Source organism: Myotis lucifugus, unplaced genomic scaffold (assembly GCF_000147115.1).
Source record: "Myotis lucifugus unplaced genomic scaffold, Myoluc2.0 scaffold_85, whole genome shotgun sequence".
NCBI lineage: Eukaryota > Metazoa > Chordata > Mammalia > Chiroptera > Vespertilionidae > Myotis > Myotis lucifugus.
In genome coordinates, this window is record NW_005871133.1 from 3,734,611 (window position 1) to 3,758,252 (window position 23,642).

The 23,642-nt window shown below is 41.9% G+C and overlaps 1 protein-coding gene across 1 annotated transcript in view; it reads left to right on the forward strand.

Moving 5' to 3' along the window:
* SUSD6 (sushi domain containing 6) overlaps window positions 1–23,642 on the forward strand; it is a 96,975-nt gene that overhangs the window by 23,592 nt on the left and 49,741 nt on the right. Inside the window, exon 2 of the mRNA XM_006091021.3 lies at window positions 21,211–21,411. Within this exon, the coding sequence (XP_006091083.1) occupies window positions 21,291–21,411 (121 nt within the window). The 5' untranslated portion in view covers window positions 21,211–21,290. The remainder of the gene's footprint in view (window positions 1–21,210; window positions 21,412–23,642) is intronic.

The window sequence follows — 23,642 nt, forward strand, 5'->3', positions numbered from 1 at the left end:
AAGTGAGAGAGAAAACAAGAAGTTCTCTCAAACAGTGAGGTTTGGAAATCAGAATTGCATTTGCCTTTCAGGAGGGTAAGTTCTAAAAAGTTGTTGTTTGGGTGAAAAAGAAGGAAGTCTGGCTACACCCTGACCTGAGTGCACACCACACATACATACACACCCTCTACCCAGAAGTTGCTTATGACAGATGTGAAGAAGTTTAGGACAGAGTGTGCCCATTATGGCCCCTTTGTTGTACTTGCTTTTCAGTCAGTTTTTCTGGCAGGTCACTTTCTTGCCCTGAGTATCCATGGGCTGGTTGTTGGCCCTGAAGACCAGGACCAGTCTGTGGTGATTGCATTTGAGTGTGGGGTCAGAGGCAGCATCTGAGAACATTTTGGGCAGGAAAGATTTGTGATGATTAGGATGTTTTCATCATACCAATGCTTCAAGGCTTTGGAGCTGAGGTTCCCCAGGCATTTGGATGAGTTTAGTAAATGGGCTTAATCCTAATGCTCCTTAGCCTCTTTCTGCGCTGTTTTAACCAGCTAGCTGGTTGTTGATGTGCATCTTTGTTATGAGCCGAGGGGGAATTCTGCTTTGCAGTTGAGTAACTGTGCCTTCTATTCAGATTCTATAGAGGTTACACTGGAAAAGCTAATGAGCACTTTCTTCCATTCAGCACACACTCTTATCTAAAGTGCGTGGCAGGCTAGAGTCTGGGGGACCTTCATAGAGCAGGTGCCATTGAAGGTGAATACTGAGGTGACAGTAAGGGAGCTGTGCCCTGAAGCCCAGTGGCTTGGCCCCCTGGCTAATGGCCAATCAGTCCCCTGTGGCTGGGCCAACAGGGAGGCCTGCAGCTTCCCTGAAATGACTGCTTCTTCCAGGTAGTTTAGTGTGACCAGCCAGAGAGAGGTGGTGGGCTTCTTGGAGAAGAGGGTGGAGGACTCTTAATTAAGCCTGCCTGGTTTGGCAGTAACTCAGACTCACTTCCTGTTTCTATGTTGGTTGATAGTTCCCTTCAGGTCTCAGAACAACTCATTTTTGTTAAAACACACACACACACACACACACACACACACACACACACACACACACAACTATAATCTACCTTGAGTATTACTGAACGTGCCTTCTGCCTCCTTTCCAGAAAAGGCAGGTGGCCACTCTTATTTTTTCATGAGCTGCTCCTGCCATGTTGGAGTTCCTCATCTGACAGGGGCTTGGACATGAGCCATCCTTTGGGTGCTCAGAATGGATGGAGCAGAGCGCAGAACAGTGCTGGGCTGGCACTCAGAGAGGGCTCAGTGGTCAGATTCTGATTGGGAGATATTTGAGCAAACTTTGCTTATGAAGAGTTAGGAGGACTGAGTTCTGGTTCAGTCACTAACAAGCCCTGTGTTCCTGGGCAGGTCATGGTCCATCTCTAGGCTTCAGTTCCCCTCTTAAAATGGAAAAAAATGGACTTTACAAGACAAACCCATGAGCTTGCTCCTGATGAGGGTAACCAGAGGCAGCAAAGGCTGGGATAGAACTTGCAGTTCCCAGTTCTCTTTTCCCTCCAGGCTTTTGCATATGCTCTTCCTTCCCCTTGGAATATCTCATTCTCCCTTTATTCACTTCTTTCTCCTATGTCTGGCTAACACCTTCCTAAAGTCAGTGTCAGCTTAGAGTACTGCCTGTACTGGTAGGAGTGCTCCTCCTTTGTGCTGCCATATCGTCTGTGCTCAGCACTTACCCCCCTGAATTACTATCTGCTTCTTTGTTCTTCTTAACCCTTTTGTGAGCTTGCAGAGGTCAGAGACTATCTGCTGTCACTACTGTATCCCCAGTTGTTGGCTGGTGCAGTGCCTAGAATGTGAGATATACATATATATATCTCACATGTTGAATGATTAAATGACCCCCTCCGAGGCCAGTACATTCCAGTCCACTCTAGGGGTTGTTCTTGATCTTCCCCCAAACCCCAACTCACCAAGGCCCCTTTTCTGATAAACTGTGTGTGAGTGCTTAGAGAACCTCCGATAATGCTGAGAATTGTTTTCGAGGTTCTCATTGTGGCAAAGCATCAGGTGATGCTGCCCTGTGCTCTTTCAAGGTGTAGCTTCCACCTGGGATGGATCCCAGACTTTGCCCTGCATCTGTCCATCTCCAGCCCTGGGGGAGGGGCAGATAGGCACTTGCAGATTGCTGTCTCAGCCAGCTGCTTGGGGCTGGGCCATCTGTTGGCTTGTGACAGCAGGTGGAGTGAGGGGTGAGCAGCAATCTAATCTCCTTCATTGCTCTGAATATTTGGCAGAGTCCAGCCCCCCTTCTTCCACATTCTTTCCTCTATTCCCAGGGCTCTGTCAAGCTACTCTCAGTCAAGGTCTTGCTTTTGTTTCAGCTGTTTCCCCCCACCACTTGCTGTGTTTTTGTTTACTCTGTGTGTGTACTTTGCCCTTTAGCCCAGGCACCTAAGAATCTTTACGTAATGCAGGAGAGCAGCAGCAAAAAACAACAAAAAAACAACAACCACCAGCTTTAGAAATAAAACTTTGCACCCCTATTGGTCTCTGTTCAGATGCAGATGATGAATCTCTCTTCATCCGAGTTTGTACCTTTGGGTTCACCAACCTCTTTTTCCATCACTCCCCCTAAGGAATCTGAATGGCAGGGTTGGGTGGAATTACTCTGAAGAGCTCTAATTTTTCTTGTGCTTCAAGCCTTGCCTCTTTCTGGCTTTGTGTGAACATAACCTATCCCCATTACTCTTGATGTCTTTGGGTTTGCAGATCAGGGGAAAATGTGGATAGTTTTAAAAGTCATCTTTACCAAGTGCAGAGGTAACAAAGCAGGGAATAGAAGGGCAGCAAATCCTAAACCAGGACTTCTCAAACTTTGATAAGCATATGAGTAATCTAGACAGTCTTATTAAAATGCATATTCTGATTCAGTACATCGGGGATAAAGGGTGAGATTCGGCATTTTTTAAAAAAATATTTTTATTGATTTTTTTATAGAGAGGAAGGGAGAGGGATAGAGAGTTAGAAACATCAATGAGAGAGAAACATCGATCAGCTGCCTCCTGCACACCCCCTACAGGGGATGTGCCCACAACCAAGGTACATGCCCTTGACCGGAATCGAACCTGGGACCCTTCAGTCTGCAGGCCGACGCTCTATCCACTGAACCAAACAGGTTAGGGCGAGATTCCACATTTCTTGTAAGTTCCCTGATGTCAGTGCTGCTGTTCCATAGTCCATACCCATACATTGATAGCAAGTCCCTAGCTTTCCTCCTCCTCTTAACTCTGATTAAAAAGATTGACCTGGGAAAGTCAGGAGGGAGACTAGTAAGGACTTTAATATTTTAAACCCGAGAGCCTGGTCTGGTCTTTCAGCCAGTGTTTACAGAGCTCTTTCCTGGGTCCCTGGTTTCTTTGGAGCTCCCCTTGCCCCAGTTTGGTTTCTCACAATATAATAACTTCTATCCTTCACAGGGTGGATGTGCATACAACAAGACTGGATTCTTCCTCTTTCTTTTTGGCTCATTGTAAATAGATAAAGCCAAACAGCATTTCAAGTAGAATTTTAGAGCTGGAAGAACTCTTAAATCATCTTTTTCAATCCTTCTATTTTACTGAGGAGGAAATAGGCCCAGAAAAGTTTGTGACATGTCCAGAATCAAATAGCTAGTAGCAGAGCTGGGATTAAAAGCCAGATGTCTAAACTCCTGAGCTTCTCCCTCTGAGTTAGGGACAACTGGAGAATCGAAATGTTGTTTAGATGACTGGAGGTAGAACAAGAAGCCTTCCAGTGGTGTGAGAGAATTTGTACTACATGCACAGCTAAGGTAGATCTGTAGGTGTCTATTGATGCAGCTCAGCATTCATTCACTTAGGCCAGGATTCTCAACTGCAGCACTGTTGACATTTTGAGCCAAATAATTTTTTGTTACGGGGTGTGGGTAAAGGCAGCATCCCTAGCCTTTACCCACTTAGGTGTCAGAACCCCACTTAAGTTATGACATTGAAAAATGCCTCCAGATGTTGCCAAATATCTTAGAAGGGATTGTAAAATTATCCCTAGTTGAGAACCACTAGTTAGACAAGTAATTTGGGGAGGGCGGGGGCGGTCCCTCTTAGGCACTTACTCTGTTTTTGTTTTGTTTGGTTTGGGTTTTTTTAAATGTTTCTTTGTCTCAGGGTTATAAAGAAAGCATAAAACAGATGGAGCCCAGCCTTCCTGGGACCTTACAGTTTAGTTTACTGTTTAGCGAGGAGACCAGACCAACCAATGCATGGAACAGATAAATTGCCATCTTAATGGTCCCTCCAGGATGTAGAGCCCAAGCTGGACTCTGAAGAATGGGATGCCAGCTCAGGGTACTTAATGAGGAAGAGATTTTGCTGCCTTGGGTGGTAAAGCTAAGAACTGAGCAACTCTCACATTCATATCTTGAGTTATACTTTACCTACTTATCAAGGAGCATTCTTCCATTCTGAAAAACATTTTATCTGAATTTGTAGAGGTCAGCCAGACACATAGACCAATAGATGTTTACACTTGAAGAAAGGGAGGCCTACTTAAACCTAATGCTAGTAAGGCTTAACTCATTCCTTAAAGAGATTTACTTTTTATTTCTAACTTGATTTTCTTCTACTTTGGGATGAATCCTCTGACAGACCTTTCTTGTATCTTTTCCAGTAGGCTAAGCAACATTGCCATAAGACTACGTAAGAGTTGCAGTCTGTAATGTTCTGAGTACATAGGCATAAAACATGGGTAAATGATTCTTTTGTGAGGCAAAGAAAGGGTCTTTACCCCTTTTTACACTTCATAGGCTGTTTGTACTTAAAAAAGTTTTTAAGGTTGCTGAGCCCCCCCGCCCCCCCCCCACACACATGCCTCCCTGAAAAATATTCCAGACCACAAAAAGGATTAGTGATGGGAACTTCATAGTTCTTGTCAACATTGCCTTAATCAGTGTCAGACCAATTTTTTCCCAATACTTTAAACATGATACTCTATTGCTTCCTTGGTTGCATTGTTTCTGACAATAAACCTGCTATAATTTTTTGTTCCTTCGAATGCAGTGTGTCTCTCCTTACCCTAACTCCCTGCCCCCCCTCCCCCCATGGCTGCTTTTAAGACTTTATTTTTTTACTAGTTTTCAGCATTTTGATTATGATGTTCCTTGTATTTTCCTTTTGTACTTCTTTTCCTTGGGTTCTTGAATCTGTGGGTTTATAGTTTTCGTCAAATTTGAAAAATTTTCAGCTATTATTTCTTAAAATATTTTTTGTGTGTACCTATGTATTTGTACTCCCATTATACATATGTTAGGCTTCTTGATATTCTGTCACTGCTGACTGTTGTTCTGTGTTTATCATTGCTATGTTTTCAAGTTTATTATTTTTTCTTCTGCAGTATCTAATCTGTTAATCCTATCTCATATATTTCTCTCTAGAAATCCATTTTGGGTCTTCTTTATGTTTTCCATTTATTTCCTCATCATACTCATCAAACTCATGTCTTCCTTTTCTTTCTTGAGCACACGGAATATATAATAGAGATTTTAACATCTTTGTCCACTAATTCTATCATTTGTGTCATTTTTAGGTCTGTTCTATTATTTTATTATTATTATAGTGATGGTCTTTTTTTTTTTTTTTTCTCTTTGCAATGCCTGTTAAACTTTTTTTTTTTTTTTTGAGCTAGACACAGTGAGTTTTATGTTGCTGAGTGCTGGAACTTTTTATAGTCATTTAAATAAATTTTGGGCTTTGTTCTCAGAAGCAAGTCCAATTACTTGGAATTGGTTTGATCCTTTAAAGGCTTGCTCTCCAGTTTTGTTAGGATAGGTCCAGAACAGTCTTTAGTCTAAGGCTAGGATGGTTCTATTACTGAGGCTAAACCCTTCTGAAAATAATTCTGTCGATGCCCTGTGTATTGGGAGATTTTTTCCACGTTGGCTGGTGGAAACATGAACTATTTCTGGCTCTTTGTGAATCCTTGTGGTTATACCACCTACCTCTTTCCATTGGTTCTTTCCCTACCTTACTAATTTCCTCATATCAATTTCAGGTCAGATCAGTACTCAGTTAAAAACTTAAGAGGATCCCTCTGCAAATTGGAGTTTTTTCTCTTTGCAGCTCCCTCTTTTCAATTACTTTGCCCTGCAAATTCTAGCCACCTTAGCTGCCCTAAGTTCTCAACTCTCTCTTCAACTCAGTGAGATTGTTGGACTCGTTCAGGTTTCTTCTTACTATGTAGCCTGGAAACTCCTTAGGGAATTAGCTGGGGCACTAGAAGGGCTCACTGCATTTCTTTTCCCTTTTCTCAGGATTGCTGCCCTGTGCTGCTGCCTATGGTTGAATGTCTGAAAACCATCATTTCATATATTCTATCGAGCTTTCTAGTTGTTTAAGGAAAGAGGGTAACTGTAATCCCATCATGAATAGAGGTAGAAATTAATTACAACATCACCTTAGACCCATTTTAAAAAAACTGAACTTCTTGGGGTGACATTGGTTAATAAAATTATATAGATTTCAGGTATACAATTCTATAGTAAATCATCTGTATATGTGTTGTTTACCATCCCAAGTCAAGTCCCCTTCCATCACCATTTATCCCCCCTTTACCTTCTTCTACTTCCCCATCCTTCTTCTCTCTGTCAACCACCATACCGTTGTCTGTGTCCATGAGTATTTTTTTTCTTTGTTTAATCCCTTTGCCCTTCTCCATCCAGTCTCCAACTCCCTCCCTCTGACAGCTGTCAGTCTGTTCTCTGTATCCACGATCTGTCTCTACTTTGTTTGTTAGTTTATTTTGTTCATTAGATTCCACATATAAGTGAAATCATACCTCAGATCAATTTTTAACTTTGGATGACTTTTTCATCCTGTGTTCACTTGTTGAAAATGGATCCATTGAGATAGATTTTATTGAGAAATCATCCAGGTTCAGGTCAGATCAATTTTCCAAACATTTATTGAACACATACTGTGTACAAAAGATTAGTATGGTTCAGTATCACACTGTACATGGTAGGTAACTTTACTTATATTCCAATGTTGCAATTTTAGCAGAAGGCCTGGCATATGTTTCCAGGTGTTATCCTCGCATGAATATGCACACTCACACAACTTTGAACCTCCTTCCTATACCTCCTGACCATGGTCCCACTGAACTTGGGCAACTCATTGAACTGATAAGCATAGTTGATGGACAAATAGCAGGTGCTTGGCTGCCTTTCCATTAATTAGGCCCAAACAGCCCTATGGGGAAAGGAAGGAGCATTAACATTCTATGTGCAGTTACTCTTCCATCTTACCTAGTCTTACTCTGTGCCAGATACTGTGTTAAACTCTTTAAATGTGTGAATCACCGACACTTTGAAATCCTATGAAGTAGGTATTGTTACCCCAATTTTATATGTGACAAAATGGAGACTCACAGCAGTGCAGTACACCTAAGACCTGTAAGAAGCAAGATACAGAGTGAGGATTTGAACTCCCTTTTGTGTGATTCTAAAACCCACATTGATTGATCCTGTCATTAACTATTTAATTTCCCTCTTCTGGGTTCCAGCTTACTTTCCTGTTTTGTCTTTGATGCTTTGGCTATATATCACCCATGTGTTTTCACTTTCTACCTCATATTGTAGTTATTTGTGTATGTGTCTTATCTCTCCAACTTTACTATAAACTCTTTAATGGCATGTAATTTCCTTCATCTTTTATCTTTTGTGGAATCTAGCTTGTGTAGGTGCTCAATATATTGTTGAATGAAGCCAGTAAGTTCCTTAAGGAAGATATATATTAGAAATGAGTCCAGATGCCTTGTCTGAAGGGAAACACTAGACTTTCTCATTAATTTATGATTCTTTCTCATTTGCTTTGTTTATCATAATCCCTCTTAATATCTTCCAGGATGTTACCTGGACTTTATGAAGTTTTTCATTTGGTACCTCTGCCTCAACTTTGACTAATTTGAGATTACTTTTGGGGATTTAGGGGACTATCCCTTGTGAATTAATCAAATTCCTTTCTTCTAGGGTCCTGATTTAGAGCGTCACATGGAGAGAGCTAAAACAATGATTGAAGCTAGAACTAGAGGCTTTGATGTAGGGACTCAGTACAATTTGAGGATTAAGTAAGGAAGGGCACAAGTGGGGGTCAGGGCATACGATTAATCAAAGGGGAAGGAATAGTGGGCAAGTTCCTGCTTCTCATTTTTGCTTGGGGCCTCACAGTACAACCTTTGACAGCTCACAGGATGTTTGGGTAATTTGTGAGGAAGAGGACAAGAAGAGTCATGGTTTGGTTATAAATTAGGAGGCTTCTTGGAACTTATACAAGATGGAGAAGATGGTGTCTTGTTTGGCTTAAGTGCGTACCTCATTGGGAGGGAAATGGCAGAAACTGGGACCATCCAGAAGTCTTAACTGAAGTCCTTGGGTTAACTGAGAAGGAACAACTTACAAGATATAAATTCCCTCTAGCCATTATCCAGCCTTTCTTCTCCCTTCTTTTCCAACTCTCTTCCCACCATCTAATAGTTTTGCCCTCTTTGAATTCATGGTAAAGTCAGAATGATCTGCCCTTACCACTGTGGACGAAAAGTGGCCACATGCTAAGCTGACTAACTCAAGGAAGGCCTGTGTGGTGGTCTTGTAAACTCAAGAGACCTAAAGTAACCACAAAGGATGGTCTGAAAATTAAAACTTTAACTAAAAAGCAGTCTATGGTGGGTAGGCATGTCCCAGGCCAGTATCTTCCCCGACAAAGATCAACTAAGATCTTTACTGAGCCTATTGTCTTTTTGCATCTCAGATAACATACCTGTGGAATGTCAGGGTAACATGTAATTTCCCTTTTTCAGAACCTCTCAGGGCACAACAAATGGCGTTGAGGAGCAGACCACAAATTCCTTCTTGTTACTGATTTTTTGTTTGCTTTTTTGATATATATTTTAATTTATTTCAGAGAGGAAGGGAGAGGGAGAGAGAGATAGAAACATCAATGATGAGAGAGAATAATCAATTGGCTGCCTCCTGCACGCCCCCCTACTGGGGATTGAGCCCACAACCCGGGCATGTGCCCTGACCAGAATTGAACTATGACCTCCTGGTTCATAGGTTGATGCTCAACTACTGAGTCATGCCGGCCAGGCCCTCATTGTTATTGTTAATTGTTGACTGTTAACTATCCTATGCCCACCTATGAAAAAGAAGCATGTGTTTATCATTTTACTTTTTATCCAATCCCAGAGGTTTCCCTGCTTTGTTTTCTCCCGCCTCCTTAATCTTTCACCAGTGGATTTCATGTAATCCACTTATGTCTCCACCTTTGATGATAATTTATAAAAATAGGTGAAAAGCTTCCATTCTCCAGAGCATTATCTCAATGCATTGTGATTCTGCTTCCTGGCAATTGTTGATTGTTTGGCTCAAATAAACTCAAAAATTTTTTTTACAGGTTTAAATGTTTCTTACATTAACACCACTCTAATGAAACTGCTCTTAATGAGGTCACCAGTGATCTCCTGGTGGCTGGGTCCAATGGGCATTTTTTAGTCTTCATTTTACTGGACCTTTGCTGCATCTGTAAGTACCCCTTACATCAAGCATGTCAAACTCAAAGGCTAACACGGGCCAAATAAACAAGGTTTAAGTTTATGTGGGCCACAAAAAAAACAAAAGCTTCAATTTTCATAGAAACGTAGGTTTATTTCAATAGAGACATGCTGAATACAAAGGGCTGAAATAAATGAGTAATCGTTAACATAAAATAATAGAACATTTTAATAAAAATTAATATTTTTTCTTGAACATTAACTTACCAGACATTGAATAACTGCACAAATTAATAAGCATAACGCAAATAAACCTATTTTTTCTTGTTCTCTGAAAGCGAAATATTTCCTGTTGCGCACACCAAACAAGTCAGTCCAAGACTAATGGCATGGCAATTGGCTGCTAAAATATTCGCTGCTAGTATTAGTGGAGAGAAATGGTGCGCCGGCGCGTAAGGGAAATGAATGCAACACGATTATAGTAATCAGTCATTAGCGAACATTGTAGTGTGTTAATAATTATGTAGAACAGGATATTGTAAAAATTAAGTTACGAAATTGTTATTAAAACATTTCTTACATACCGTTACATTGGCTGGGCTGCAAAAATATTCGTTGTGGGCCACATGTGGTCCACAGGCCACAAGTTAGACGTGCTTGCCTTACATCCTCCTTGAATCTCTGTCCTTCCCTTGACTGATGCACCTGGTTTCTTTGTACTTTTTGGAGTGTCTTTTCAAGGCTCTCCTTCCCCAATATGCCTCTTTAAAAAGTTAGTGTTCTCTGGATTTTGTACTTGACTCTCTTCTCTTCTCTCTCAACTCTCTTTTTCCTGGGTAAGCTCTTATATTTTGCGTGGTTTCAACCACCACTCACAGGCTTATAATTCTGGGCTATATCCCAAGCTCTGAGTAATCTGCAGAGTTTCATACTCATTTCTGATTTGCCTGCTAGACTTTTCTCTGAATCTTGTTCAAGTAGTACCTATAATTCAACATATCCAAGAATAACCTGAATGAAATTCATTACATTCTTCAGTAAAATCTGCTTGTCCACCTGTCTTCTTTTACTCCTGTGGTAGCTTTTCCCATTCACTCAGTCACTTAGGCCAAAAACTTAGGCCTCATCTTTATTGTTCTCACTTATCCCATCCTATTAGTTTTTGGCATCTTCTGTGTTTGGCACATCATGGACATTGAATGAATGGATAAAAGAAAATGTAATTTCATCTGAATTTAATTACAGTTTAGCACCTTGGCTTTGATAAAGTTGAACACCTCTTGTTATAGGCTAACTTTTGGGAAGGATGTTTGATTTTGGCAACATTTACATTATATTAAGGAAAAGGCACTTACAGAAATACTTTGTGGAAGGATTAGTCATTATTAGAAATGGGTGGATTGGCCACTCTGCTATCTTTTAGGGCTGCTCTAAGGAGCTGCGGACAGTTAAGATGAAGTTGGTGAAGTCAGTTCGTGCTGGCCCAGGAGGGCATTGTCCTTGGTGCTCATGGGAGTAGAGTTAGTGTATTGTGAGTGAACTTGCCACATGCTGTGAGTTTAATGCAAGGATTAGACTAAGACTTTTCCATTGAGGAGGGTAATATGCACTCTTTTTTCTTACTGATGAATTTCCTGGTTGTATTCTAACCTGGTTGTGTTTTAACAAGTGTGTTCAAGTGTTTGTGGCTGTCATGCTTTGCCAAGTTTATCTCCTTTCTTTTCCATCCAGCCCCCTAATGAAAAAGAAAGAAAGAAAAGAAACAGAAAGTGACTTAAAGAATTATAGGATTTTGGAGCCAGAGAAGCTCTTCAAATAGCACTCATCTAGCTCAACCTTTACATTTTTAGAGGATGGTGATGATAATAATGATAGATGGTGATAACTGTAATACCTACTACCATTTTTGATGACTCATTAAGTGTCAGGTACTATGCCAAATGTTTTATATGCATTTCCTCATATAATACTTAAAGTAGCCCTACGAGGTACGTTATTAGTGCTATTTTAGAGGTCCAGAAAGATTGGATAACTGCATTGGTGTTAAGAGTGTGCTTAAGCAGCTATGGGCAGAGAGATGAAGCATCTTGCTTCATCAAAATCAAGTTTTCCAGTTAGAGGCAGACATGCATTGAATCCAGATCTTCTGACCTTGAACTCAGTGAGTATATAATTTTGTTTTGACATGAGAATTCATTCTCTGGTCATTTTTGTCTCATTTCTTGCTCAGTCTTTTTTAATTTGAGTGAAATTGAATGAAATAGAGGAGGAAGGAGTGGTTTAGAATTGGGGGTTTTTGGTGAGGTTTTAAAGTTTATTTTTAAATAGGCAGTCTTCCCAGACTGACTGGGAATGTAGCAGAAGGCCTGAGAACCAGGAAGTGACACAGACCTGTTTATACCATCCCACTTGCAGGCCTTTGGAAAGGATCCACAGAGATGATAAAAAGTAAACATAACTGCACCAGCCAGTTCTCTTGGGTTCGCTATTTTTGACCTGGAGGAGGTGTTTCCTGCACAGCTATGAGTACTTTGAAAACCAAAATGTAGCACTTAAAACATCCCCTTGAGTAACCATGTATATAGACATATTTATTTCTTGTTACCAGACAGCAGCATTCCATGGGTCTTGGCAGACAAAATTATTACACATCCCCCTCCCCCCCAATCCTTTTGGTGAGTTGTTCTTCCATTTCCTTTTCTTTATAATTAGCACTGTGCATGTAAAACTGTCCTGAGACCTCACTAAATATGTGCATGATCTTCAAGGTCCAGCTTAAATCTTCCACTTTCATCTTCCCTCTACTAATCTAAAATAAAGTCTTTGTTACTGTCTCCTCTGTGTTCTCATAGCACTTTTAAAAACCTTTTTATTGGATCCTAGTAACAATTTCACAGCGCTATACAGATAAACATGTAATTCCTCTCATGTGGATTGTGAATTTCTTGAGAATTATACCCTACTTCATCTGTGATCACCCAAGCCTTGCACAGAAGACAGCCAATAAATATTTTCTGAATTGTAGTATAGTTGCTGCAAATACAGAGTCCTAAGAAGTCAGCTTTAGCACATCAGCTTCCCAGACATATTTGCCAAGTGAAGCCTGCTCCAGGCAGTTCTGATGGGAGCCAAACAGAGGGGTGTGATGACACATAGATGTATCTCTGGGGTCTATGGACCAATTATAGCTGCTCTGCCAAGCATCTGTTTTGCTACTTGGCCAAAACTTTAGGATTTATATCCTTTTGCCCTCCTCTTTTAAATCTGCTGCTACTTTGCCATCTGGTATTGCCTACACAAATTGTCTTTTGGAGTTATCTTTTTTCTCCCTTCAGAGAACAAGTAAATGTTGAGTGCCTTGGGGGACATAAAGAGGCTGAATTGGTGATCTCTCCAGGAACTTACTGCCTGTAGTAAATGCAGCATACAACAGTTAAGTAACTGTGAGTGGATCCTGGGGAGGGATATGAGTAGTTATCCCATTCATGGTCCAAGTAGTTCTGCTAAAGGTTCAGAAGAGCATTCATGCTTGTGGACGGAATTGATGAGTTTTCCCAGAAGAGAGGCAATTAACTTGTTTTTGGAAAATAAAAGAGCAGGGAGCCCTTTGTAATAGAAAAGCAAGAGGAAAGACTTCTAGGCCCCTTGGCTTCCATTTATCTGTAAAATGGGGGTAATAGCACCTATTTAATGAAGTAACAACTCTGCGCACACGCGTGTGTGTGTGTGTGTGTGTGTAAAACACACATGTAAGCTCCATGCCCTCATTCTTCTCTACAACATATTCAGGCTAAAAAACCACCTAGGTCCCCTGAGACAAAAATACTACTTTAGTATAGTCATATACACAATTACTTAACTTTTGGGGAGGGATTGCTAAGTTCTTTAAAAATATTTTTATAAAGCCATGGGAAAGAACCTTGGCAATTCACTTGTTTAACCTGTTGGCTGTTCTTTTGTCTAAACTAACTTTGTGTTTTGAGCCTAGTCTCAGGGCCTATATTTCCATCCCAGCTGGAAGAGTGCCCTTTGGGAGTCAAGTGAGGACTCAGTCACAGGCTGTTAGAGCAGGGAGGGGCTCTTAGCCAGCACAAACTTAAGGGCCCACTGTTCCAGATACTGTCCTGCATCCTTCATGTTTACTTCATTTCTAGCCAGCAACAACTCAGTGTGGTGGGTATTGTTTATCCAATTTATAGATGGGAACTGAAAATAACTTGCCCTAACCACCAAACAAATAATACCCAAGCAGACCAGAGATTCTGGCCCAATCTGCCAGCATCATTCCACAATGGCTGCCTCCTTGAGAGATACTTGGTTGAACTGTTTCATTTTACTGATGAGGAAACAGGCCTAGAGAGAGGAAGTGATTTGTCCTAGATTTAGCCTATCAGTCCTTGATGAAGCTGGGCCTAGAGAAGTGGTATCCTGCCTTCAGGGTTGGAAATTTATGCCTGAGCCAAGTTCCTCCTCACAGGCACTTTGCCTTCCCTCTCCCTTTTTCTGTTCTGAGTCAGTCTTGTTTTGTTCTCTTTTGTCCTCTCGCATCTTTTCTCTTTCTCTCTGGACCACTACAGCTCTGCAGTAACCCTAGTATGTGCAGGCTGGGTTTTTTTTTGTGTGTTTTTTTTTGTTTTGGTTGTTATTTTTGGAAAACAGTTTGGGAACATTGTGTACAGATGGCCTATACAAATGTACTGATGGATTGATAAAGCTCTAAATGGGAAAGTGGAATCTTTTTAGTTTTCTGCATTGCAGAGGAAGATAGATGCTAGGATGTGTCTTGGGAGATGTGGGGGGAAACCATTGGTTTTGCAGAATAAAGAGGCTGAATTTCACATTTCTTCCTTCCAGTCAAACTTTATTGACTTATGTTTTCAGAGGAAATACTTCTGGGCCCCTCCTATTCCCTAGAAGACATTCCAGATTTCTCAGAACTGAAAGGGCATTTGGGGGTCATCCAGTCTTCCCCCATACCAGGACCAGGAAGAATGATTGACTTGCCTCTGATTCACTGTGGGTTGGTGGAGCTGGGACTTAGGGCTCCCTTCCACATTCAGGTCCATGCTGCAGTCATCCTGCTGTTAGGTTCTAGAAGAGAGAAGTTGGAGACTGTTAGAAGAGGCTTAGCCATGGGTGATAGGGTGTGTCTGCTGGTGTTCCTGCTGTCTAAAGCCTGAGGAATAGGGTGGGGGGAAAGTGTGACGACCAGAGGATGTGATGAGCAGTTGTCTGGGAGCAAGAAAAATCAGAGCAATTCAAAAAAACCTCTATAACACCTGGCTTTACCATGTTTTAGATGACTTAGGGGAAAGCCAAGAGTTATTTGTAGGAAGTGAGTTTTAATAACAGTTTGATGTTTGTGTCTGTAGGCTTTGGAACTGGAGATTAAAAGGTAATGGCTAAAGTAACCATTCTGGCTCTCACTGATCTCCAAGTCCAACAGAAGACTCTGTGCCTATTGAAACACTCAGTGGCACAAAAGAAGGGAAAAGATAGAGATGAGCAAGATTGGAAGGAGACATTTATCCCACAGGGAGGAAAATAAACTAAAGACATCTAAAAATAACTTAATTTTATTTTTTTGGGGGGGGAAGGGGGGGAAGAATGGGAGGCATTAGGATTTGATCAACGTTTAGATATCTTTTGCTGCTGTGGCCCAGCCATTTTAGGGTTGGTGGAAGTGAAGAGGGGAGACATTGAAGGGAAGAAAAGGAGAGGTAAGGGGAAGGCCTCTTTAGCATGTTAGTCACTTCTCCTTATTACACTTCTTTAGGGAACTTTAGACGTCACAGAGTTAGGACTTCTTATCCTTATACTCTGAAATGTAAATTAACTTGTTAAATTCTGTTCACACTTCATGAACTATTCTTTGTATTCCACATCACATGGAAGTATAAGGTCAGGGAAGATGAGTAAGCAAAGTAATAAACTTCCTTGTTCTAGACTCTCTACCACCACCATCCCCTTTTTGGACTAGTTTGAGATAAGAAAATGATTTATATTGGCTTTACTGACCCAATTGCCTCTCCTAACTAATGGAGAAATGGGCCTAGGTTTAGGAACTAATTTATCCTAGGCTGACCTCACAGAACTGTAGGGAAACCCACCTAGGATCTGGGAGCCAAACTTGACAGTCTGGACCATTTGCCTTTACAGAGGAGAGCTCAGTAGAGTGTGACTCAACCATGTCCCTCTAGCAGAGCTATGACATTCTCTGCAGGGTAGAGAACCAGGCACATGGCCTGAGGAAATCTAGGCCCCAGGGTGTCTGGGGGACAAGGTGTCCTTGCTGCTTCATTGCTGGCCCCACCTACTGCTGCTGTCTTCCCAGGCTGTGAGCCATTTTTGAAGATGACTTCCAGGACACCTTTAATCTTAGCAGGCTCTTTAGTTAATCTGGAAGCATCTATGGCAATAACAAGCAAGCAAACAATGTGAACTTTGGGCTTGTGTTCCACGTTCTCTTTAACGCTATAAACCTACCCTGTTAGTCATCATCATTTGTATGAGAAGTTTCTCAGCCCTTTGCTATTATGGTTTCTGGGCTAAGCCTGTAATAGATCTGAGTCTTTTCCAGTTTATAGAGTAGTCCCTCATATTGTGTCTCTTGGAGCCTCACTAGAGACCAGAGAGATACTCAAAGCAAGCAACAGCCCCAATTACAGATGAGAAAACATAGGCAGAAATTAGGTAAGTGGCTTCCCCAAGATCAGGGCTGTGGCTTAAGGGCAGTGTTCTTCCTCTTGGAGGGTCATTGTGGACAGGAAATGAGTGTCAATGACATCACATTCAGCAGAGCACAGTCACCTAGGTTTTGATGTCCTGGGTTCATAGAGTTGGGAAAGGCCAGACCCTGCCCTTGAGGGACTGACAGTCTAGCTCATGGGGTCTCCCTTTGCCACATTCTATTGGGACAGCAGCTCTAGTTCCAAGAAAGAAAATAAGGGTGAATGCAGATTTCCCATGACTCCTCACCCTTTGTTTTGGAGGGAAAAACTGGCTGTTGGAGGAAGAGATGGCTTCTATAAAGAGAATTTTGGGTGCCATGTAGAATTCTGTGGCTGAGAGAGAACTTAGACTCTTTTTGAGATGTGGAAATGGAAGCCAGAGATATGACCAGCCATCTAGTTGGTGGCAGAGGTGGGACTAACTGTAGCCCCAGACCCTCCTCTCTCTTCTCACCTCTTAAGTTTAGATGTTATATGCCTTGTTAGGGTGGGTGAGTGCAGACTTTGAAAATGAAGCTGAGTTCCAGGTCCCTCATTAATCCTAATTTTTTCCCTTTTTTTTTTAAAACTGGTAAAATATATATAAAGTAAAATTGACCGTCAGTCATTTTTAAGTGTCTAGTTCAGTGGTATAAGTACAGTAATAATGTTGTGCGACTATCACCACCATCCATTTTCATAACTCTTTCATCTTGCAAAACTGAAATTCTGTACCCTTTAAACAATATAACTTCCTATTCCACCCTCCTGATAACCACTATTCTATTTTCGGTTTCTACTTAATTATACTTTTTTTTTTTTAATTAGGGGAAGTGGTCACTAACGTGCCAAAGGAATACTGAAGTAAAATGTATTCTCTTATTTTTCTTAAGTTTTTGCCTATGTGTTTTTCTAGGGATAATGAATACTTAGCCTTAATTTGTTCTGAAGTGTTTTTCTTTTGATTTGGTGTAAAGCCACAATTCAAGGACAGGACTGCCTGCTGCCTGCCTGCCTGCCTCCCTCCTGGCCTCTCCTCCCTCCCTCCCTTCCTTCCTGTGTTCAAAACAGATTCTTTCTTTAAATTATTAGATGTATGTTGTGACCCTTTCTCCACAGTAGCTGGATTCTCCTGTTGGGGGGATTCGTTTTTCTCTGTATTATTTCTGAAGCACTGACCCTTGGCTCAGACTTGCATGTAAAAATACTCCATTGACTGCCCTCCATTCATCTCTTCTCTTCTCTTCTCTTCTCTTCTCTTCTCTTCTCTTCTCTTCTCTTCTCTTCTCTTCTCTTCTCAAGCCCCAGTTTCATCATCCCATCTGTTGTGCACTTGATTAGGTCGTAGTCTTCGTGGTGGAATTGATCCCTTGGCAGTAAGAAAGGAGCCAGCTGTTTCTTTAAAACAGAACAAAATAAAACAGGAGTTCATAAGTGTACATCTTTCCCCCAAGTTATACTGGCTTCTCCACATGCAGCCACAGCAAGTAACCCTACCAGGTAGTCACCGTTTCCTTAAGGCAACAACCAGTGGATCATCAAGAATAACACCTGCTTGTGTCACAGCACATACACACAACACATATTTCTGTAGTGAATGGATGAGTCCAATCAGAGTGGCGCTTTGGGAGTAAGAAGGGGGTTAGTTCTACTGAAGGGAGTAGGAAGATGGTCTTTGCTGAGCCCTGACAATGACTGTATTCCTGGCGGAGGGAGCAGTCAGGTTTATTTGAATGTCAATTTGTTGAGGAAGGAAACAGGTGGTCTACAGGACAGCCTTGCTACATTAATTTTATTTATATTTTATCTGTTTGAATAGGTAATGCATGCACAAGATACAACACTTAAGGAGATGTGCATTATCTTGTGCATTATACCAGAGAGATTTTCAGTGCATATTGGGGTGTGTGTGTGTGTGTGTGTGTGTGCGCGCTTTAAAAGTACACTCATACACATAAATGGTTTTCTTCACATACTAATTTTGGAAGTCATTCCATACTACTACAGACTGAACTTCCCAGTTCTTTTTAAACTACTGCATAGTATTCTATTGTATGGCAACTTATTTAACTAGTTTCCCTTCAGTCTTTTGCCAGTACAAATAATGCAGTGAATATCCTGCATATATGTCATTGCACACATGTGATTTCTGAGGAAAGATTCTAGAAGTAAAAGTAGAATTATGTGTATTTTCACAGATTGTCCAAGGAGTTTTACATTAATCATAAAATACTAAATTTATAGCACTTAGCATCTCCTCCCCGGTCCTCTAAAATCCCTGCCAGAGTGAGCTTTCTAAATGAATCTGGTGTCATAACTTCCCTGTTTCTAATCCTCATAAGCTCCACATGGTTTCAGGATACAGTTTAAACGCCTTATCCTCTCCTCTGCCTCTAGCCTCTAGCCTCTGCCAGGAGTGCTGTGCTCCCATTGCTTTGATCCGCTTGTATTTGGTATGTATCTCCTTTTTCCCCCTTCTTTTTCATTGGACACATCCTTTTGCAGTGAACCTAGCAGCACCTCCTCTCTTGCACAGATCATCTAAGCATCACTCTGATCCAGCCTCGTCCATTCACTGCAGAATTATTTGTTGTGTGCATGCTGTGATGTCATTCTCAGGTGTCATTCCTGATGATCCACTGGTTGTTCCTTTAAGGGAAAGGTGACTGCCTGGTAGGGTCACCTGCTGTGGCTGTATGTAAAACAGCAGCACCAGAGGGCCCATTGCTAACTGGCTGGTGGCCCTGGGCATGTCCTTTAACCTCTTCGGATCTTGGTTTGGTATCTGTCAAATGAGGAAGTGAAGCCTGATAACCTCCAAGGTCCCACGGCTCAGATCTTATTATTATGGTATCAACAGCTGGCAGTGTTTACTGAGGACTTGAAAAGTTCAGGCACTGTGTCAAATACTTTGTCTAATACTAATCCTTATATCAACCCTATGAAGACAGTATGGTTACTGTCTCTATTTTACAGAAGAGAACACTAAGGCTTGAGAGAGTAATTTGGCCATAATAGAAGCAATATTTGAATTCTGGCATTCTGACTCTATGGTTCTTAGCCACATAAATGTATACATACTCCACACATTTACATACCCACAGTTTTGTGTACTGTTTCGGGTCACTCACAGACTCCACCCCTAGAACTCTCATGAACCATCCTGTTCTACAACTGTAAAGGCTCAAGTTGGAGTCTGGGTAAAAACTGGGGACAGATGACTACAGTCACAAATATTTGTGGGTAGTTGGTGAGGACCCAGTGTTTAACTCTGTTCTTGGACCCCTGGGTCTTACTCATTGAGGACTGTGACAGATGCTTTTTCTTTGGACTGAGACAGCTCATTGCTGTTTGCTGTTTGTAGTAACACTCTTTTTAAAAAAATCCTTACCCAAGAATATGTTTAGAGAGGAAGGGAGAGAGCAAGAGTGAGCGAGAGGGAAACAGAGGTGAGAAACATTGATTGGTTGTCTCCCTTATGTGTCCCAACTGCAACCTAGGTATGTGCTTCACCAGGAATTGAACCCCAACCTTTTGATGTACAGGATGATACTCCAAAAAAGTGAGCCACCCGGCTAGGGCTGCAGTAGCTTTTTATAAGGGGAGCATAGGACTGAGTCACGGCTACAAGACATGGATTGAAGTCAGGTCTGACAATATCCCTGACAGTCTCAGGGGCATCCTTTATTAGGATTGTAGATGGCAGGCTCCCCTGTCTATTTACATAAGGTCTTTTTAATGGAGACGGAGGTGTGTATGAAATTAAAATTTAAAAAGAAGTGTAATCTTATTTTTGAAATACCTGTTATAAACTAGGATAAATAAAATCAAATGAGTTAAGTAAAATATAAGATCCATATCATAATGTATCATCAACCCAACTCCTTCCCTGAAGGCATGTAGAAAAGCTTTCTTAAAAGTCTTGACCCCTGCCCTGGCTGTCATGGCTCAGTGGTTAGACTGTCAGCCTGGGAACCGAAGGATTGCAGGTTTGATTCCGGTTGAGGGCACATACCTGGGTTTCAGGTTCCCCCCCTCGTTGGGGCATGTTCCGTAGGCAACCAATTGATGTGGCTCTCTCCGTTGATGTTTCTCTCTGTCTCTCTCTCCTCTCTCCCCCTACCCCTTCCCACTTTTTCTAAAAATCAATGGGAAAAATATCCTCCAATGAGGATTAAAAAAAAAAAAGAAGAAGTCTTGAACCCTGATTTTTTTTTTTTTTTAAGATACTGATTCCTACTCTTATGAAGTCTTTGAACTAGAATGGATGGTGGGGCTAATTAACAATTGTAGCCATCCTCCCCCACTCATTATCAGGTATAGCCAACAAGTATGGCCTCTGGGGTCACAGGTGTGTTGCCTGAGCTGTTAAGTCAGAGTCAGATCCTAGGGCTCATCCAGCCTCAGGCAGTTGAGCAGGCCAAGCTAGGGGCCCTTGGCTGCCACTGCTGCATTCCTTCTCTAGGCGGTGTAGTTCTCCTTTTAAGATACGTGTTCTCTCTCTCTTTTTCTTTCGGTTAAGTTGAATTTACTCTGAGGGCAGGTGGCAAAGGCAAAGCCACACTCTGGTATAGCAGTTCTGTGTCAACTGCTGCCTCTCTCCGCCTCTGTGCTGGAGCCTCCGAGGCAGGCAGCCAAGCAGAGCCAGGGCAGTCTCTGAAACCTTTCTGTGACCCAGAGATCTCCAGGTGAGCCCGTGCTTGTCTCCTTGTCCTATCGTAAGGATCTGGCTCCTAGATGCTGACGCTGATGGCAGCTTGCTGCAGGCCCTGATATTTCTCCAGGAAGGAGTTGAAAAGCTACTTATGTGCTTGTCTCTTCTGAAAGCAGGAATTCAGTTGCTAGACAACTTTGTATATGATTATGGCTTCTTTAGAGTAAAGTGTCTACTTGTAAACGTATGGGTAAAGTTTTCACTTCACTTATGTCTGTTTTTTGTTTGTTTTCTATAGGTGAATCTACACCTGGCTGACTTTAGAATTCTTCTGGCTTTTAATTTTTTTCTTTTTAAAATAACTTGGACGGATAAAAGATGTGCCATGGCAGGATAGCACCAAAGAGCACCTCAGCGTCTGCCGTGGCCTCTGTGGGACATGGAGTGTTTCTTCCGCTGGTGATCCTTAGCACCCTCCTTGGAGACGGACTTGCCTCAGGTGAGTCCTGGCCTTCTGCCATTGGTCTGTGGGAAGGAAAAGACACAATACCCTGTTTCTCCTAAAAGCTGGGATAGGGAATTCTCTGTCTGTTAAGCAGTTACAGGGAGAGCAGGGTGGGGGGCTTTTGTGCTGTGGTATCGCAGGGAGCCAGTACTGCTGGTTTGGCACCAAGGGGCCTAATGAACCAGATGGAGGACAGTTGTGTAGGAATCTACTGGTGATGACATTATCACCCCTCTTCCCTGCTGTAGTTATCAGGCAAGACAGAGGTGTGGGATTCAGATTATGATGTGCAGGTAAGGGTGCAGGTTCTCAGAACCAGGTGCCCATGTTCATAGCCCATTCCCTACTACTCGCTGGCTCTGTGACCTGAGCAAGTCTCTTCACTTATGTAAAACCTCAGTTTACTCAGCTGCAGAATGGCAAAATAATAGTATGTACTTCATAAGGTGGTTGTGAAGATTGTCTGAGAGAATGCAATAAGCATTACTGATTGTTAACTTTTCTTAAAAAAATATATTTTACTAGAGCAATGGTTCTCAACCTTCCTAATGCCGCGACCCTTTAATACAGTTCCTCATGTTGTGGTGACCCCCAACCATAAAATTATTTTCGTTGCTACTTCATAACTGTAATTTTGCTACTGTTATGAATTGTAATGTAAATATCTGATATGCAGGATGTATTTAGGCTACCCCTGTGAAAGGGTCGTTAGACTCCCAAAGGGGTCTCGACCCACAGGTTGATTACCGCTGTACTAGAGGCTCGATGCACGAAATTCATGCAAGAGTAGGCCTTCCTTCCCATGGCTGCCGGCACCAGCTTCCCTCCAGCAACTGGGACCCTGGCTTCCCTCTGGCTGCCAGCAGGCACCCGGACCCAGGCTTCCCTCGCAGCCCTGGCTTCGTCCGGAAGGACGTCTAGTCTAATTAGCATATTATGTTTTTATTATTATAGATTGCTTTCAGAGAGGAAGGGATAGGGAGAGAGTTGGAAACATCAATGATGAGAGAGAATCATTGATCGGCAGCCTCCTGCATGCCCCTAATGCGGATCAAGTCCACAACCCAGACATGTGCCCTGACTTGGATTTGAACTGTGACCTCCTGGTTAATAAGTTGATGCTCATCTGCTGAGCCACACTGGCTAGGCTGTTAGCTCTTTATTATTTGTTCTTGTCTTCTGTTTTTTTTCTCAGAATGAGTACAGAGTTAAGGTATTGTAATTTAGTGAAGCAGGACTTGGTCATTGACACTACAAACTTTGTGATTTTGGACAAGCTACTTAACCATTCTGTGGCTCAGTTTCTGCATCAAATGAAGGAGTTGACCTGGATAACCTTTAAGGTCATGTCTAGTTCCCTCAGTCTATACTTTCATGATTCTAAGGACTTTCTGGTTAAAGATTATAAACTAGAAGAGTCTTAATGGACTACAAATGCAGCAGTGAGCCCTTTAGGGTTTGTATGGTCCTTGTTGCCTTCAGCAGTGCTCTAAAAACACTATAGGTTCCCTTCATTTGGTCCTCGAGACCTGGTATCCTTTTTAGAAAGGACATATTTGGGTGTGTATCATAGGCCTCTGGGTGATGCTACAGAACCTGCCTCAGTATCTGCAAACACCAGTAGGGGTCTCAGACAATTATGGTTGAGCTTACCAGAAATGGTGCCCCTATCAGAGTTCATTAGATACGTGTATATGACAGTTTTCTTTGGGCAGCGTTCTCTGGAGAGGGATCTCAGCTAGATTCTGGAAGGGGTCTTGGAGGAAGGCTGGTGTGATACAGTATGACTTTTAAGAGTCTCCATAGTTCAGTGTTATTCATTTCCTTTCTATCAACTTTCACCACCCACTTACCCAACACATACAAATAATGGTGAAATCTTATTCTTTTCTTTTTGCCTTTTCTGAATTGTTGGGAGGAACAATTACTGATTCTTTTGTTATAGCTTTCCTCACCACACACAGATTTCTTCTGCTGATCCCTCTCATTCACCTCATTCTGACTCTTAACCCAAACCTTCCTATAAATCTGAGACCTCATTGTCTATGAGGAGCCCCTGGCACAACCAAGGGGGGCCACAAATGGTTAGGACATGATGGTATATGAGGTTGCAAAGGAAACAGAAGGGCAGCCTACAGCAATGTGCAATAAAATGAAGCACGGGCCTACATTTCACAGGGGCCTTCCAAGGCCAGAGGAGAACCTCTAGAATGGTAGTCACAGAG